The sequence below is a fragment of the Patella vulgata genome, chromosome 2 (assembly GCF_932274485.2).
Source record: "Patella vulgata chromosome 2, xgPatVulg1.2, whole genome shotgun sequence".
NCBI lineage: Eukaryota > Metazoa > Mollusca > Gastropoda > Patellidae > Patella > Patella vulgata.
The window spans coordinates 29,969,686-29,989,373 of NC_065880.2; the positions used below are offsets into that span (position 1 = coordinate 29,969,686).

The 19,688-nt window shown below is 35.5% G+C and overlaps 1 protein-coding gene and 1 long non-coding RNA gene across 2 annotated transcripts; both read left to right on the forward strand.

Annotated features, from left to right (window-relative positions):
* The first annotated feature begins 5,861 nt into the window (after positions 1-5,861).
* Positions 5,862-12,473, forward strand: LOC126809603 (cysteine-rich venom protein). Its single transcript, XM_056099073.1, has 5 exons — positions 5,862-5,965; positions 7,061-7,151; positions 8,776-8,879; positions 9,841-9,926; positions 12,449-12,473. Exons 1-5 carry the CDS (start codon positions 5,954-5,956, stop codon positions 12,471-12,473), a joined length of 318 nt encoding a protein of 105 aa, XP_055955048.1. The 5' UTR covers positions 5,862-5,953.
* Positions 12,474-12,869: 396 nt separating this feature from the next.
* Positions 12,870-18,153, forward strand: LOC130010905 (uncharacterized). The gene is made up of 4 exons (XR_008786195.1): positions 12,870-12,968; positions 13,744-13,857; positions 15,700-15,798; positions 18,114-18,153. It is a non-coding gene; the product is annotated as an uncharacterized LOC130010905 (long non-coding RNA).
* Positions 18,154-19,688: the final 1,535 nt, after the last annotated feature.

A 19,688-nucleotide genomic window follows, 5' to 3' on the forward strand; every position in this document is an offset into this window, starting at 1 on the left:
TTATATTTGTCTACAAGGACACTCACTGGGGGCATAATTGTCTGTTGGTAAAGCATATTTCTGATGTCCTGGCCAACGATTAAGAAAAAACGGTTATTTGCATATGAACATTGGTGCATTCTTCTAGCATTACCATACAACAACAAACTGCGTATTTTGTGGCAGGAATTTGGATTTCCACAGAACATGTATGCTTTTGAACATAAATGCATCTTGTAAAAAGATAATATCAACAAGAAAATGCTTTAAACCGTAATATTACATTATTGCAATGGGATTAAAATACAGATCTATGTTTCGTTTCGGGTTTTTTTTTATACTTTGCTTGGGCTCTACTAGATGAAGATCTGGCCAGCTGTAGTGGCTTTTGACCCTATAACGTCAGAAATTTGATTAACCAATCAGCATTTGTGTTTCTAGTGGGTTACCCACAGTTCCATGCACCTGTCGCCAAAAACTCGCCTTAACAGACCGTTTCATTGGCTAATCGCTCACATTATCCAGAACGCGGGTTATATAACAACTCTTGCAGATCCTAGTGTAGTACAGACAAGAAAAACGAAATTTTGAACTATAAAAACCGAAACGAAATAGGATCTGTGTTTTAATCAGAGAGACATTTATGTTCTCTTCCTGTTCCATGATTGGCATGGGTGTTTTTTTCAAGGTCGATCGTGAGATCATCACTAAAAATGCCTAAACGAGATTTTCCGGGGTGGTCTCCTCTTGTCAATGGCGCGTGACGGTGCACGTAAATGATCCGACGGTAGTTGGAATTCGTTATAAGAGTAGCCCGCAACGCCGCTCTCCGAGCACAATGCATGGAGTATGCCCGTCTTTTTTTCATTTCATGTAGTCATGAAAACTGATTATGATCCATTGGTGTTTGTTTGATTAAGAGTGGTCGTATAGTTTTAGATTTCACTTTCTCGTTAACGTCAATTTGACATCTTATTGTACTTTAATAACAAAAAATAACTATGGCATCATTATTTATCTCTTTTTAGAATATACAAACAGGTGGTGGGCTATCTCATTTAATTATCGAGGAAAAATTCAATTACTAAGTAATTACATAAAATTGTATATGTGTAAGCCAGAAAAAAATTAAAGTGTACTGTTTTGTATCTGGGCCACCCGATTTAGTTTATAAGCTACTATACAACATGAACAAGTACGATAGCACTTTATTGACCAGAAACCGAGAATGACGCCATCGTCGCGATTTTGGAATTGTGACATCATATCATCAATTTATGAGCAATTGTCCAAAGAACAAGCACACCGATTGTATGGTCTGTCGTACTTGAAGAGTGTTGTCCACAATAAAGAACGACAAAACGAGATATTATGCAGTGGACCACAAAAGATAATATATAGTTTATCCATTGGGTGTAAAAGTGGTACTTAGAACATATCGAGCATCTCCGGCCTTAGGAGAGCATGGTAGTGGTCTATAATAGATAAAAGCCACTGATTGTCTATATTTTATTTTGACGATTTAACTACGCTAAATGCCGAATATTGACTGATCCATTTTATATTTTAAAATCATATCTTTATAAATACTGAACGGAACTGAACAACTCTTGAACTGATAATCTTTTCAGAAATCTTTCCCGGGCAGCGGTGCCATGGCTTATTCCTATTTCGAAGTCCAACTGTCAAGAGTCCTGAAAACTGCATTACATTATTATTGAAATACAATTTTACCATATTTTGTCCCGAAATGACATAGTAGGGGGGGCCTATCTGTTGAGTGAACGTTAAACCCCATTACTATCTCTCTATCTGCACATGAATGTTCCCAACTTAGGTGTTATTATAATATTGACGGGTGTCAGGCGCGAGACAGGGCATACTTACTCTTTTTTAAACACCTGATCATACATAATCAGTTGTTTCCCTATTGCACAGCTTTATCACCTGGTAATGGACACTTTAGGATTTATAGTTCTGTTCTAAAAAAAATGGGTTATACAGCTTTTTAAACGTCAACTACGTTAAGTATTATCGAATTATCGTACGAAACGAAACGAATAAAGACCATAGAAAATTAAAACATTTCTTTTCAATCAAATTTTAAAGTATTATCAAATTATCATATTATATAAAACGAAACAAAGAGTTCTCTTAAATCAAATTTTAAAACAATGCTCTACGACTGCCTGTCGAATGGGATTGTCATTCTGCTGTATTATTATTTTGTTTTGATTCTATCAATCTACATACTTATGTATTAAGCCAATACATCTATTATACTTTTACTGTATTTATCAATTTTGGGGTGAATAGAACATAATGGTATATATGAATTAATCTAGCTCTATCTTGTTTTTAGACAATACATACTGGAATTAATAAAAATTCATTGTCAATCAGCTTAGATCTTTTTATTTGATTTATAGATAAAGAAAACAATGACCACTTATTAAATCGACAGAGATGTACAGGAAAACAGATAAAAAAAATGCTAATAAAATTGACACAGATAGGGGAGAACTATAAGAATATAAATTAATCTAACCGGAACAGGGATTTAATAATGACACAAAACTTTACTATAAATATGAATAGAAAACGGAACACACCTAACTTGAAGTTAAATCGTGTATACAAGTTGACAAGATGTGGCGAATTATTTTGGCATCGATTTTGTGTTTCCAAGCAGCTACCATTTCAGCTGACTTGCTGAAAGAAATATGTAAGTTTAAATTATATTTGTATGTATTTTTCTATATAAATATACGCTACTCACTACTGAAATTTTATTGGCCGTGAGAGTGACACAGTTTACCTTGATAAATTACTAATTAGTTTAATATGTTTGAAATTTACTTTAGAAAAGTCCTGCATTAGTTCTTTTTAAACGTTAACTTTTCTTAAAATACAGATGTGACGTCACCCTTTGATGTTGGCGTACCATTATTTCAAATAATCGTACGGGCAACTTGCCAATAGTACTTTATTCATACCAGTGAGATATTGGACTAGTGTGACGTAAAAGCTCGTGCGGAGTGTCAGTATTTTAAGATGTTTAATGGTCTCGAGCTTACGACATTGCGTAATATATTGTAAAAACATTCGGGCCTACGTCCCTCATGTTGTTACAATATATTACTTAATGTCTCGCTCTCGACCATTAAACAATACATAATCGTTAGTATACAACATGCTTAGCATTAAAATATTACTTAAAATGTTACATATAACTTACATGACGTTATAATGTTGGACATTTTAGTGTAGAAAAATCATGCTTTTTAAATGCTCATTTTTCATAATCGTTAGTTATGTAGGCTAGTTAAAATATCACTTGGGGTATTAGTAGCTAAATATCTTTAAAGTATTATAGTTTAAGAAAATTCTCATTTCAGTGCTCTTTTAAATGAAAATATTTGAAATTATGTGTCACGCATAATATATTTGTTTAAATAGTTAATACATTTTAACGAGAGTTGGAAGACTAGATACTATTAAAATCTTAGTTTAGACTAGCTTATGTTTAAATCTTAGTTGAGACTAGCGAATTGTTTAAAACCTTAATTTTGACTATAGCTCATGTTCAAAATCTTAATTTAAACTATAGCTAATATTTAAGATATTCAATATCTGTATATGAGTAATTTTTTATTTATTTTGATTCTGTTGTAAATTTACTAGTAATTTTGCATATTTTCATGAAGTATGATTTATTTACAACAACAAAAGCTGAGGTGGATATAAAATCGGAAATAACAACCCTAAATTTAGTCGGCAACGGCGTGGTTGTCAGTTTGACAAAAATAATTAAACGAAATGCATTTTTTTTGTGTGGATGTAAAGTGCACTTCAAATCAAGTTGCTCAGATAGTCATATCTGCTAAAGTACTTTTTTTTTTAAATTTTGAAACATTCCGTCATATACAATGCGCGAACGCTAAGCAATTTAAACGGCTCATAATGTTGTGTCAGTAGTATTTGATATTCAGTAATTCTGCATAATTAAGTTTAAGTTTAAGTTTATTACATTTAATATAGCACTCATTATAATGAGTGCTATATTAAATGCAGTATACTGCAATATATACATTCAATGGCACTGTACAATTAATAAATATATAAAATGTATCATACATATAAATGTAGTATATTAATGAATAATTAATTCGTGAAGGTCCTTTTAAAGAGATACGGTTTTAGTGATTTCCTAAAACTATCTTGAGATTTAGACTTTTTGATACTCTCGGGTAGATCATTAGATGCTGTATTTATTTGCATATGTTATAAACTTAATACTAAGTCTTAATGTTAATATTTTACCTGTACTCTAGGCCAATAGCTGTATATATCTAAATGTGAACTAAAAAACATAAATGTATCACATGTCGGTGGTTTCAACTTCACAGCTGCCCTCAAGATGGGAAGATAATTAATGAATTAATAGATAAATGAATTTTAAATATTACTCATCTGGTTTAGTTACCAGGTGTTGTTTGTGTGAAAAATCTCCATCTGTTTAACATCGTTAGTTAAGGAATAATCCGTAATTGTCAATATTATAATTATATACCAGTATATACCGCAGTTCAACTGTTTGGTTTCCAAATAAAATGAGCTGTGGTTTAACGTCCTACTTTTCTGCACCGACTATATAGGTTGATGAAGCCTATGCCACACATTGTGCTATATGTGGGACATGTTGCCCAAATAGCGTCCATATGTTCTCTTCTTATTTCGAATTCCAACTGTCAAGGATTCCCCGGTTTTTCGTTCCATCCGAACGATTAGACCCTGTCCTTGCCAGACACGTCGTTCTGCACCATTGACAAGTTCCGAGGAACTTTTTTTCCGACACCGGGAGCAAACCGAGATCTCCTGATTAGCGAGCCTATTACTCATTGGGTTACCATGGCTCCCGTTTGGTTTCCTATAGCAGAAATATTTAGGAAACAACAATTGTTTATGATATTTTATACTCTATTCAAATTTTGAGGAAATTTGACTTTCAGTGTCTATACAAGAACTGGGTATGAAGGGCGAAGTTGTCAGAGAGAGAAGATCAGCAGATTCCGCAGCTGAACAAACAGGATTAGTATATGACGTACGATATATTTGTTTTATACGCACATGTAATGTTAAAACATTTTATGCGCCTCTTGTATATAAGAAAATGTTAAATTATTTTATACGTACATGTATATTAGATAATGTTAGAATATTTTATACAATTATATGTATATTACATAATGTTAAAATACGTAGTTCTTATTGTATGGACAGTTTTAAAATAAATGAACGAACTGACGTTTAACGTCCTGTCTATAGTACTGTGTGGACAGGTTTTGAATGAGTGAAATGAAATTGGGTTTAACGTCCTAACTTGTTGTATTGACAGTTTTTGAATGAATTAAATGAAATAGGATTTAAGTACCGTCCTACTTTTTTGCACCAACCGGGATAATGAAAGAAACTTAGAGTTTGAGTGTTTTTAATTTTTTCATTAAATTTTACCAAGATATTTTATTTTAAAATTATGTTTGTCTGCGATATCACCACGATGGAACCAGGCGTTAAATAAACTTATTAATACACACACACTGTGTCCATATTGCACTTGATAACGGAAATGCTGAAATGTCATTTCGACTTAATTTATTAATAATTATTTTCCACAAAGTTCTGTGTTTTATTCAGTCGATTATTTTAAACGAATTTAATCGGATACCCAAATTTCTGACACCTTTCGTTAAAAATTTACATTTCTACTGTATATTTCTAATTTAGCTAGCTGTATTTTCTTTTGTCTAAATTTCAGTCTAATTGTGATCCAGACTATAAAAGTATTAGTGCCAGCCATTCTATGTGTTTAGTTGATGTAGGCACAGCAGTAACGTTAAGCCAAACAGTAAAAAACGCCGTACTCCAGGCCCACAATGGCCATAGGACTGCTGTTAGTCCTACGGCTACTAATATGCAAAAAATGGTAAGCTGACTGATTATCTAAAAATTTCCGTTATATATATTGTTTACCTGATTTGTTACGTATTTATTTTATCTAACAACGGATTTCCTGTGAATAAAGGATGGGTATGTCATTGTCAATTAAGGTACCGGTAGTATTATGATATATTTCATACTAACCGGACACACCATACGTCTGTTGCGTCCCACGTAAAATAAATTCACAAATTCACATTTTTGAGTTACGCCAGATTATATGTTAATTATCATAGGGTTATAACCAATCTGTTTCTTAGAGTATTACGAAAATCTTCTAATAGTTCTGTAAAAGATGACTGCCTTTAACACGTGCCGTCACAGCACACGACGTCAATCATTGGCTGAATGGCGCGTGCATTGTTTACATAAGACGTTACTGCTTCGGGCAGAATGCTGTCTTTTAGTCATTTTAATACCCACTTACACTAAATAGGAAATAATTTTACCTACACATACTTCAAATGTCTTTTTGTATTTTTCTAATACATAAAAAAATTGTTTTGGAATTTAATTTGTCGGAGGAAAAAAGTTAATATTTGTGACGCATTAAGCCGCACCGATGTCATCCTTATTAGTGATTGTCGCGGCCTAACGAATATTCACTGCGGATCAGTATGGGTTATAACATTGAAAGGGGACGTTTGACCCATCTACGTCAACATTAATTAAAGTCATTGAGCGTCATTTGAGCGATTTTGAATTCCCTGTAATATTGTGGTACCCGAATCTCTCAAATAAATAACAGTTCAAAAATGGTTCAATGCCGTTCGTTATTTAAAAAAGTAATGATGAATTAAAGTTTTCGAAACGTTCGGCATCTACTGCAGTTGATATATAGGCTACAAGCCAGCGGGATTATATTCTTTCAATTTAATTATAATATATTATAGCCTCGATGCTCTTAAAAAAACATAATAATTTGTGAATTCTTCTCTACATAGCCAAATTTGATATTATCTGTAAACTGAACAATTGGGATATAGATATCTTTCACTGCTACAGGGAAAGGAAAATATGGCACACCCGACTCTCATATTTCTCGCCTGATCTTATAATAATAATATATTTATATTTTTAGGCCTGGGATGATGAACTTGCAAAAATTGCTACAAAATGGGCCCAACAATGTCGATCTGGACATGATACAGGTGTAGCTAGAACTGCTATTTGTAAGTATCTTTTATTTTTAAATTTATTTTCGATCAGTTAATTAATATTAGAGGCAATATATTTCAGTTCAATTTTTTTCAAGTTTCACGTCCGCTTCCACCTAGGGTGATATCGCAGCCTGAAAAGCCAGTGATGAATAAGAGGAACACAGGCCCGTAGCTAGCCCAAAATGTTGGGGTGAGGGCAAGGGTTTCTTGGGCGCCGATGGGGCTTCGGGGGGGGGGGGGCGATGTACCTACACTTGACGGTCCACGGCGATCTGCTCCGAGGCCGCGCCTCCCTTCGAGGAAGGGTCTAGGGTGCTCTCCCCCCCAAAAAAATTTTGGAAGATAGGGTTCACCTGAGGAAAGGAACTATGACAATGACGGGAACTTTCAATTTTGAGGCTGAATTTGCGATTTTGGCGTATTATGATATTTTGATATGAACATCATAAAAATTTGAAGGAAGGAATACGAATTTATTTGTGGGCGCCTTACCAATCTCACTCGACATTATGGGTGCCCCGCCAATTATATCATGGGCGCCAATGATCTCGTCGTGGGGGGCCTACTAATCTCGGCATTATGTTCGCCTCTCTGGGTTCAGGCACCCCACACATCATGCCGTTTTGGGCGCCCCATTGATCAAGTTGTGGGTGCTAAGTCAATCTCACTCGTTATTGTGTATTATGTGCGGCCCGACAATCATATAGTGTCATTATAAGGCGCCCCACCAATCATGTCATTATGACCGCCCTCCGGAATAAGGCACCCCACAGATCACGCCGTTTTGGGCGGCCCATCAATCAATTATGGTGTTAATTGTGTGATTAATTATGAGGCGCCTCGCCATAAAACCAAGTGACATTGGTTGGGCGCCCCGCTAATCTGGTCGTAGGCGCCTAGCCAATGTCACTCGGCTTTATGGGGGTCGCCCATACTGCCCCCTTGCCCCCCACCCCACCAACTTCCCAGCTAGCTACGGGCCTGGGAACAGCGAGCAGGATATATGGTCGTCTCCATATTCTTGTTTAAGGACGGAACCGACTTATATGTAGTATCCCTTTGTAGATGCATTATGTCAGAGCTAAATCTTTCGCTAGACCAAAACTGATATATAAATCATTAATTAGACAATTAATCACATGACAAGCCCATATAATCAATTCTCTAGAGCATCGGATGGTTTTGATTTTCAAATGATTTAGTAATTTAATTAATCGATACTTTGTTTGTTATCAGAAGCAATGGCAGTCATGCCAATAATTCCGCTCAGAACAAAGTAATTTGACTGAAATTTTCAACATCTTACATAATGCACCTTTAAAGTTACTGTGTGTGATTTAAGCGCCATGGGAAGAACTTTTCAAATACAATAGTGTGAAAGTCGAATTTCTAATAAGAATATCAGCAAAGGAAAGGTTCAGTTCCATTGCAGTATTTGCATGCCATAAAAAAGCGAAATTCCATGGATCTGGTCGATGACGTCATGATATTATAACACGCCGGCGTTGATATTTTGATTTTGGTGCATCAATCTGAATACTTATCAGCGTGAATTAAGTCGTGAGAAATTTGATATTTTCAGAAAAATGCAATTCACGCACTGTTACTTTAACTACATGGTTGATTTTCATTTAAGCATTACCAAATATATACAACGGCCAGAACATGGCCGCAGGGATGAGCACGTTTGTTGGTGCTGTCACAGCATGGCATGATGAAGTTGTAGATTACCAATATGGTGTTGGGTCTATTAACGGGAAGGATGTCGGTCATTATACACAAGTAACTATACAATGTTTACACTGATATTATTAACAATGGTTTCCGCCAGAGCCAAAAGAGTCTGGTCAACTACGACCATGGTCGCCATTCTGTTAGTAACCCATTCTGTATGCCTAATAGATCTAGAGTAGTACAAAACAAATGTAAAATAATGAGTGTCAGTAACGAACAGAATGATAGTTCTGTATAAGATATATGGGTGGGTCAGAGGTGGGAACTATGTAAAAATCTATAATTGCAAAGCATTACATTATATTAGACAAAAAAGCCATTTTATTACTCATATTGAGCCAATGATTGGCTAGATTCTGTATGGCTTTGGTTTACACTGAATTATGATTATCAAGACGCATACAACTTCTGCTTATAAAATCATTGTTCTAAATATTCAAATAAAATGAAATTGAAAGGGGGTTTTAGCGTCCTACATTGTGTCAACAAAGATAATGAAGACGCACACACGCCATGCAGTGTGTTATGAGGAAATTTTTTCCCGGGGTTCTAATTCCAACTGTGTCAAGGACTCTTTTACGTACATGCCAACGTGTACACGGGACCTCGGCTCTCGTGTACACGGGTTCTCGTCCAGTCCAAACGATTAGATGCTGTACCCACCCCGTTCTGTGCCACTGACAAGGGGACGCCACTCTGGAAAATTCCGGGTTTTTCGGCCAAGATCGAATCTTGGATCTCCTGGTAAGAGAGTCAGTGTCATATTGATTGGGCCACCGCGTCTTCTAAAATATGTACAAATGAAAATAATAATTGTCGATCATATACAGACACATTATTAGTAGATTCTATTGCTTATAAAATTGACATCATTATAATTGATTAATTGATACTCACAATAATTATACCGTACTTTATGTGAAAACATTACTTATGTTAAATTATGTTTATTGTTATTAACTAAAAGGTTGTCCAACATAAATCAGCACGTGTTGGATGTGGCCAAGCTGATTGTGATGGTACACAATACTATATATGTAATTATGCCATAGGGTATGTATTACCTTTTTTTCAACAATTTGCATTTCCGGAATTCCTTTCTTATTCACGGATAAATTTTCTGGGAATTATAAATTGGAAAAGTATTTGATATTCGAAACTAAAACGTCATATTGTATGGCCGAGTCTGAGGCATCGCAAGATCTTTGTGAAGAAATGCAGATGTGAACCCTAAGGGTGTGTGACCCCTGTCTATCGTCTGTCAGTCCGACGTCCATCCATCCCCCTGTCAATCCGGCGTCCATCTGAAAAGGTGGTTCAAATGAAGCCGTTTTGGTCCGTGGCTAATTCAGCTTATATATAATTCAGCAAAATTAAATTTGGTATTTATTTAATGTTTGTTTATTGGTGGTTGGAGAGTTAACGTATTAAGGGCGCAAATTATGACATTTTTGGACATATAAGCGTTCTGTAGGCACGTGGTACTTACTTAGATTTCATAAAACATAGTTGCTTGGTACGCCATAGGTGCTAAAATTGAAAGGAACAATTCGGTTGTTTTCAACCGCTTCTCCTAGACAACTTACTGGAATATTCATGTCATAAATTTGGTCGACCCCGTTAACACTTCTGAACCTTTTCGATTCTATAGACGTACGTCGTGCAGTGTGCTACGGTCTACTCTTATTTCGAAATCCAACTGGTAAGGGGTTTTTTTTACATGCAAGCCGATGTGTGAAAGGGACCTCGGCGTTTCGTCCCATCCAAATGACTAGACACTGTCCTTGTCAGGTCCCCGCCCTGCACCCCAGACAAGGATGAATCACACTGCAAATCTCATCGGCCAATGTGAAAATATGGATTCGTTGATTAAGCCAATTTGGGCCTTTGTTTCTTACACTGTCGAATAGTCTATCAAGTTCTCATATTCCGATTGCAGTCAGAAGAAAGGCAAAGGTTGGATATTCACACATTCATATTATACTTGATGTATTAATATACTGTTATTTGTACCTAAGTGTAAGTTAATTTATTATATTTTTTTAGTCAAGGCAGTATCAAAAATCCCTATACAAGCGGCGAGAGTTGTTCAGCATGTCCCAGTAAATGTTCTAATAAACTCTGTGGTAAGATACGGCATTGTCCGTTTTGTTTTTCTTGTTTCAAGATGTCCGCGAAAATATAGTGTCGTTACTGTCATTGCATGCATAAACGGGTATGAAAACTGAAATTAAAACAGTCTCTCGTGGATAACTCACAACGCTGTGATAGTAAAATAGAAATTCTCTTTCACGAACAATTCACAATATTGACATAGTAAAACCAAAATTTTCTTTCACGGATAACTTACAATACTAGTATAGTAAATACAAATTTCTCTATTATGGATAACCCCTAATACTGAAATAGTAAAACTAAAATTCTCTTTCATGGATAACTTACAATACTAGTATAATAAATCCACAATTCTCTATTATGGATAACCTCTAATACTGAGAAAGTAAAACTAAAATTCTCTTTCATGGATAACTCAAAATAATGAGACAGTAAAACTAAAATGCTCTCGCATGGATAACTCATGGATAACACACAATAACGTGAAATTTATTGGACCAGAATGTTACTATACAAAACTATATAAAATACAAAACATATAATAGGATGATATATATGAAATTATTCTATTCGGCACATTTTGTAGTATTGTAAAATAAACTCTAATTATTTACAGATTGTCAAGGTAAACTGTGTTTTAATTCTGGTACTCTAGATATAAATACCTGTAGCTGTACTTGTCCAAGTATATACACAGGTGACCAATGCGAAACATGTACGTTTTCATCTTTATTTTCTTTATAATCTATTCTAAATGTCATGATCAAATGCATTGTCGAATACCTTCTCCGTTTCCATGATATGGGCGAGAGTAGGTGGATGTGGTGGGGACAAGGGTGTATTATGAAGACGAGTGAAAGACAAAACATATAAGCCTTGAATAATACCTTATGATATTGGAAGCGAAATTATATCCTCTTGTTTCACATTCACGATGACAACAAAAAGGATTATGGGGATGGTGGGGGGGGGGGGGTCTTCATACCGCCTCTTCTTATTGAGGTCGACCAATCTATTTAAGTGACGATGGATTTTGTTTAGTATAATCCAACGTTTTCCATGTAGTTATATAAATCGGTTTCAATTTCAGTATCCTGCAACAACGTAGAGAAGGCTTGGTGTGCTACTGCTGATGCTGCAGATTGTGAAACATATTCAAACTATCCAACCGATTGTAACATGCTTTGTGGAGTTTGTCCTTATCGTAAGTCCCTATATTATATATTTAAAGTTTGTGGAAAATGTAAGTTGTGTCATTCCTGGCAAAATACTTAAAACGTTCCTTAGTAAAATGAATCTTGAAAGAAGGGTGATTTTATTAGTCGAGATACAAATCTTTCCGAAACCCATAATACAGATATAATGTGTTTTAATTTTAACGCTTCTTGTTCTTTCCGTTTCACTTACTTCTTCTACTGTAACTATTTAAATGTAAATGTAAATGCTCTATATTCATGAAGTCTTCCTGTATGGGTTAATATATAAGGGAGATTACATATTGAAGACTACCATTTATTGTGTATATATTAATATCACATGTTATTGTGTATGTATTAATATCACGTGCTATTGTGTTTACATAAATATAACGCGTTATTGTGTATATATATATATATATATATATATTAATATCACATTAAATTGTGTATATAATAATATCACGTGGTATTGGATATATATATATTATTATCACGTGGTATTGTGTATATATTTTTATGTCACGTGCTATGGTGTATATATTAATATCACGTGATATTATGTATATATTTAATATCACGTGTTATTGTGTATATATTAACATCACGTATTATTATCAATATATGATTGTGTATATATAGATATCACGTGTTATTTTTCTTCATGATGGTATTACCCTTTCAGCTTGTAATGGAAAGAAATGTGAAAATGGCGGCGCTTTGAATATTAACACGTGTACGTGCACATGTAACTCACCATACACCGGTGATACATGTACAGAAAGTAAGTCTAATATCACATTTTACAATAAAGCGCATTTCACTTGTGTAATTTATAGCTGGTTGGTGAAACTGCTTCAGGATGTTCAGTAGCTGTGTGGCTGCTTTGGATATTGGCCTCACGGTGTAGCCTTGTATGGAGCCACGGGGACTCAGTGAGTAAGGATCGTTCGCCATGATGTTGGCTGGCAAGGAATATCGTCTAGTTGCCCGAGGTCGTGTGCGCACGCATAATAGAAACCTTGGTGGTTGTCTATTTTCCGAAATGGTTCATTATAGCCACGTAGCAATTTACCGTTATACTTTCTATGTTATTCTGATGACAACTTATATTATAATATATATTTAAAATACAGATGTGACGTCATCCTTTGGTGTTGGCATGCCATTATTTCCAATAATGTACGGGCAGCTTGGCAATCGTACATTATCTATACTAGATGAAATATTGGACTTGCGTGACGTATTTCATTGAAAAGCACCTGCGGGACAGTGTATTTTAAGTCGTTTAATGGTCTCGAGCTAACGCCTCCTGCAGTATCAATATTTATTACTTTATGTCTCGCTCTCGACCATTAAACTATACATAAATGTGTCCTTGTTAATACGCCTCTTAGACGTATGGAGCGTATTCTGTTTTACTGTATCATAAAAGTCTCCATTCCAAACTATATGATTATACTGATTATCAAAAGCAAAGTTTTGTTACCAATGAATTATTGAGTTTTTTATTATGTTATGATATTATTTGTTTCAATATACTAAATTTCGTTTTCTAGCAAGTTGTACTACACTAGACAAGTCTTTCTGCACGAATTACCCGACCAGTGCTTGCCAACAATACAGTAATTTTCCATCAGATTGTAGCATTATGTGTGGTATATGCCCTCCACGTAAGTTCTTAAATTAATTGTGCTACGCCTTTTAGTGTGGAATATGTCCTATACGTAAGCAGTTGAAGTGTGCTAGTAAATAAACGGGCAACGCGCCTCAATGAAAAGTTCCACAAACCTTCTTCTGTATCACAATATGAATACCATCAATCTGCGTTCGCAATTTTTATCCGAAAATGTTGGATACTAATAGGTTAGATCTCTTCCTGTTGCTTTGGATACCAATAGGCTAGGATTATTTTGCTGCTGTGAATATCTCTAGGATATGATGTTTCCCGCTGCTTTTGATATCAATAGACTAGACAGATCCCCCAACTACTTTGAATATCGGTAGGTTAGTTTAATACTTCAATGGTCATTTGGGAATACCGATGTTTTAAATATACAATCGCTGTCCGTATTGCGTTCAAAAGATAGAAAAAGATTGAATTAAAGAGGCTTCTATCAGCCGATTAGGGTGTTATCAGACCATTCTCAGTGGTAATCTATCTCATTGTGTTTATATGGAGTCTAATTGGTTGGCATTGTTTTTAGTTTCAATATAAATGCTGCTAACTTTGTAAGAATTATAACTTACATGTGCCTATATCCCAAAAGACACGGTGGTCGAATGTTCGTTTTATTCATATTATTCGAATACTTGGGGAGAAAGATAAATGTTACATGTGTCCAATCTACCAACCGTTCCCACACCAATACTACATGTATAATTCTTTAATACGTTTTGTTCTTTACTTATGTCTTCTATGAGAAATTGTGTTTATTTATATATTTTCTGTGTAGGATAAAGCACGAGACTGAGGTTTTACTGGGGAAAGAATGAATGAAGAAAATGACCTGAGAAAAAGAAAAACCGAGGCCGGCAGGTCGAGGTTTTTCTGTCGAGGATTTTTTTCTGAAGTCTTTCTTCCCCAGCATAACCGAAGTCGAGGACTTTATCTTGCTTATAAACCGTCTATGTTTACATGTACGCAAAATGAGAATATCCCAGAATTCCAATAAGAAAAACCTTAGACCATGTTTTCTTATGGAAAAAACCCTACCCTGGAAGAATAACCTGTTATAGGTTTAAAGAAAAACTTTCAGAAGAATAACACCAAATTCACCTGTATATACCCAAAGCCCGACTTTCAGACCTCAAGTTATTCCGGGCATAGTATATACCCCAAATATCAAAGAGATTTACTGTTACAGGTTTATAATGATTTATAAAGTTTGAGCTGTCTTTTTTTGTGGATTAATATGTAAGGGGAATTAATTACATACTCAAGCAAGCAATGTTTTTTGGTGACTAATTTATCAAAGCAAGCTTTTGCTTCAAATCCCTCTCGAATCATTTTAATGTCAATAAAATTGCCCCAAACCGCAATAGTCTATTTTAAGCCCCCTTATTTGCCAAGAGAGTGAATATATTTCATCTGGCATTTGTCGTCACTCGCTGTCATTTGCCATAAATATCGAAGCCTAAGTAACTTCTTCGATTATTCTTTGCTAGCTTCCTTGCCCGTCGTTTAATTGACGAGTCTGCTGTATGTTTAAGTCTCCCCAGGTTCTCACAACCTCCGGCTATTCTTTCAGATCATACGAAGCGCTCCTCACGTCACTCGAGTTGACAACAAGCGGAAAGTTACCAGTTAGCTATACACCTACATTGTTCTCCTGTGGGCGCCCCATGGTGTTTTCAGGGAATCGGGTATTTTTATAGTGACATTAAGTATCTCTGCTTTCCATTTATACTAAATATGTCATATTTTTTTTTTGATTAACTACGCTATTAATTATTTTCGTGGGAATGTTTCTTTACTATCATGTGTTAATATCATGACTTTGTTACCATTTCAGCTTGTGATGGAAAGACCTGTGAAAATGGCGGTACTTTGGACATTTCATCGTGTTCGTGCACGTGCAAGTCACCATACACCGGTGATACATGTACTGAGAGTAAGTGATATTTATTTATGGGATATTGGATGTTCGGATGGTTTAACGCGTGCGCTTTGGATCAGAAGATCTGTCATTGCATCAAGTGGTGTGTTTTCGAGCATGTCGCCTGTCCAACCTTTGGGTTTTCTCCGGGTTCTCCTGTTTCATCCCACTAATTAAGACCGCTACGCACAAGCGGATTATTGAAATAAGAATTAAACCATGTTAGTCCCAAAATGACATAGTTTGTGTCGAGTGTTCATAAAACCACATTCCTCTCACTTATTATTTATTTATTCTTCTTTTTTTTTAAATGGCTTATCTTCAAATTCGAATGATTTAAAATTTTGAATAGGCTAAATCGAGAAGGTGCATTTATACATACAAAGGTGTTCCCACAGTCAACGCCACATGAAAGTGTGACACGTTGGACTGACGGATAAATGTTTTCAAACAACACATGCATGACTCGTACTCAAGTATCTTTGAAGTCAATCAGGCAATAACATACACGACGATGGCAAGTTCTCAGGTGTAATAACTCTGTTGGAAAAACCAGAGTTTCGTGTTCGTTAGGTTATTTAGTGATTTCAATATTAGCATACCTTAGTAAGGGAAACGCCCATTATAATTGAGTTGAATAAAGTGCGAAACTCTTTTCTTTAATCTAAAACACATAACCCTCTTATATATTTATTCAAGACAAATCCAAATATAAATTATTCTCTGTAACATCTTGTACCTTTCTATTATCTTTATTGTATAATTGATATATGCTTATATATTGGTAGTATCTGCTATAATAGGTTATGTATATCATACAGTAACTGTGTATTATATAGCACTGTGTCCGTCATAATATGGGACAGTGTTTAGTCGTTCGGATGGGACGAAAAACCCGAATTCCCATTTACACATTGGCGTTCACGTAAAATAACCATTGGCAGTTTCATTTCGGAATAAGAGTAGGCCTTGTCGCCGCTGTCCGGGCAAAATCCCTCATAGCATACTGCATGGCTATGCCCGTCTTCATAAGGACGGTCAGGGCAAAAATGTTGGACCTTAAACCCTCATTTCATTTCATAATATGGAGATGACCCTAATATTTCTATAGATAGGAGGCTTTCCGTGACCGGTGAAGGTCTGTAACACTAACACTAACAGCGTGACTGCTTCAATAGCGGGTCCCTCAGGGAGGCCATGTTCCTGGAGCAACGACTGCAAGTTTTACAACTTCTGGCATGTTCCTGGAGCAACGACTGCGAGTTTTACAACTTCTGGCCGTTGCTTGTTTACTTCACAATTCCCGAACTTATAGCTATGTTATCTACAGACACGTGAGCAGTAGCGTCCAGAGGTTCTGACATCGTCACCTCCACGGAAACCTTAACATTGAATGAACTTTTAGATTTGCAACTCGATTATCACAGGTAGACATTTTAGCTTGAAAGCGCGAGACTTGGTATTCGCGACGGTCGAGGAATCTGATAGGCTCACAAGTTGGGCTTGTATCCAATCGAAATTAGTGCCGAAATATGCAGGCTATTACGTGAAGGTCTTGATAAGATGTACGTAGTTAAAGCGAGATCAAGCCTTCTATTGAAGTTGCAGGGTAGCATGGATCAAAATTTGTTATATGTGAGTGCGGTATTGTTAATATACCTTGTAGTCCTATGAAGAGTTTTCTGTTTCCTGTAAAAATGAGCCCCCGCTCCGATGATGACCCTAATATTTCTATAGATGTTTGGTGATACAACTAGGGGGCCTGTAACAGCGTGGTTGCTTCAATAGCGGGTCCCTCAGGGCTGCATGGATGAAAACTTGTTATATATGAATGCGGTATTGTTAATATACCTTGTAGTCCTATGAAGAGTTTTCTGTTTCCTGTGAAAAAAATGAGCCCCCCCCCCCCCCCCCGCTCCGATGACCGTTGATAATAACTAACTAGGATATACTAATTAAGACCCATGCACGAAGGGTATTCTGTTTTCTGCATAAAGAATTCCACGTTGCATCCCACAGAATACAAGTTGGTAAATACTGTTTTGTATGGCGAGTATTTATACCGATAATCAAGTACAAACTTTTTTCTTACCAATCTAAATTGAATTCTAGGATTATTAAGTTAGTATTGTTTCAATATTCTGCCTCCGAGTTGTGCACAGAATACAGCAATTTACCATCAGCTTGTAGCATAACGTGTTGCATATGTCCTTAACGTAAGTTTATATATTAATTGTGCCACGCCTTTGTTACCAATCTAACATGAATTATTGAGTTATTTATTATGTTATGATATTATTTATTTCAATATATTAACTTTCGTTTTTTAGCTGATTGTAGTATACCAGATTTGTTTTTCTGTGAGCAGTTCGGGACCAGTGCTTGCCAACAATACAGTAATTTTCCATCAGATTGTAGAACTATGTGTGGTATATGCCCTTAACGTAAGTTCTTAAATTAATTGTCCCACGCCTTTTAGTCTGGAATATGTCCTTAACGTAAATTCTTATATTAATTGTACCGCGCCCTTTAGCAAAGTTGTGGAAAACTGCTGGATAATTAAGCGACTAACACGCCCCGATGAAAAGTCCCACAAAGATTTAAAATAGGCCTTAGTGACCATTGTCTTGTATCACATTCACAGATTTGTTGGAAATGGACGTATATTCATATGGACGTATATTGTCGTCACCCCTGTCCGTCCGGACGCCCATCCGATTTTGACGAGACTTGAAATATAGGTTTATCCCCAAAAGATCTAGGTTCCTTTCAATATTGGCATGTATCGGATTGAAACTTCATGAATTATGGCCCCTGATTGTACGAAAAGTCACCTTTTTTAGCGTGTGGAGGTCACAATTATCATCTGGTTTCTTTCGATATTCGCGCTTATCGGATCTTAACTTTCTGAATTACGACCCTTGATTGTACGAAAAATCTCGTTTTTAGCTTTTGGTCCCTCTAGAGGTCACAATTTGTATCCGATTTAAAAAAAAACGTTTGAATATATCACCCTTACGCCCTAATGATGATTGAGTTCGAATTTTCTGAAAATCTGATCGAAACTGCTGGACAAAATGGTCGCCCCTCGTACGCAAACTTTGAGAGAGAGTCACGCGCTGGGTGGAAATTCTTGGGTGAAAATTATAAAAATCAAATTATATTAAAATTGACTTGGGTGAAAATTATAAAAAACAAATTATATTAAAATTGACTTGGGTGAAAAATATAAAAAACAAATTATATTAAAATTGACTTGGGTGAAAATTATAAAAAAAAAAAAATTATATTAAAATTGACTTGGGTGAAAATTACAAAAAACAAATTATATTAAAATTGACTTGGGTGAAAAATATAAAAAAACAAATTATATTAAAATTGACTTGGGTGAAAATTATAAAAAACAAATTATATTAAAATTGACTTGGGTGAATATTAAAAAAAACAAATTATATTATTTTTCATGTCCCTTATCAGCCAGCGTATTTAGATATTATAGTGTGAGACAATTCTTAACTGCAAGACCCAAATCAAGAAGAGTCATGTTAAACAGAATATGCGTTTAAAAAAATGTTGTAAATTATATGGTATTCTGGGTGGTGTTTCTTTTGTCTTTCAATATATACTATTCAAAAAAAGTAGGGGATATTTGATTTTTAAGTGTTATTAAAGTCACCTAATGAAACTGACGAAGAAACAAATGACAAAATGAAATGAATTTCACATTCATCGATTTATTCCAAATGATCGTTAGACTAAGTAAGGCACAGACTGGCCATTATAAGGGTAAAATGATACCCGGGGTCAAACAGCAAAGTTACCACAGCATCACAACCAAGTCAGTAACGGGTAAATCCTCCTCTGTTTGCCAAACAAGCATTGATCCGACGTGGCATACTCCTAAT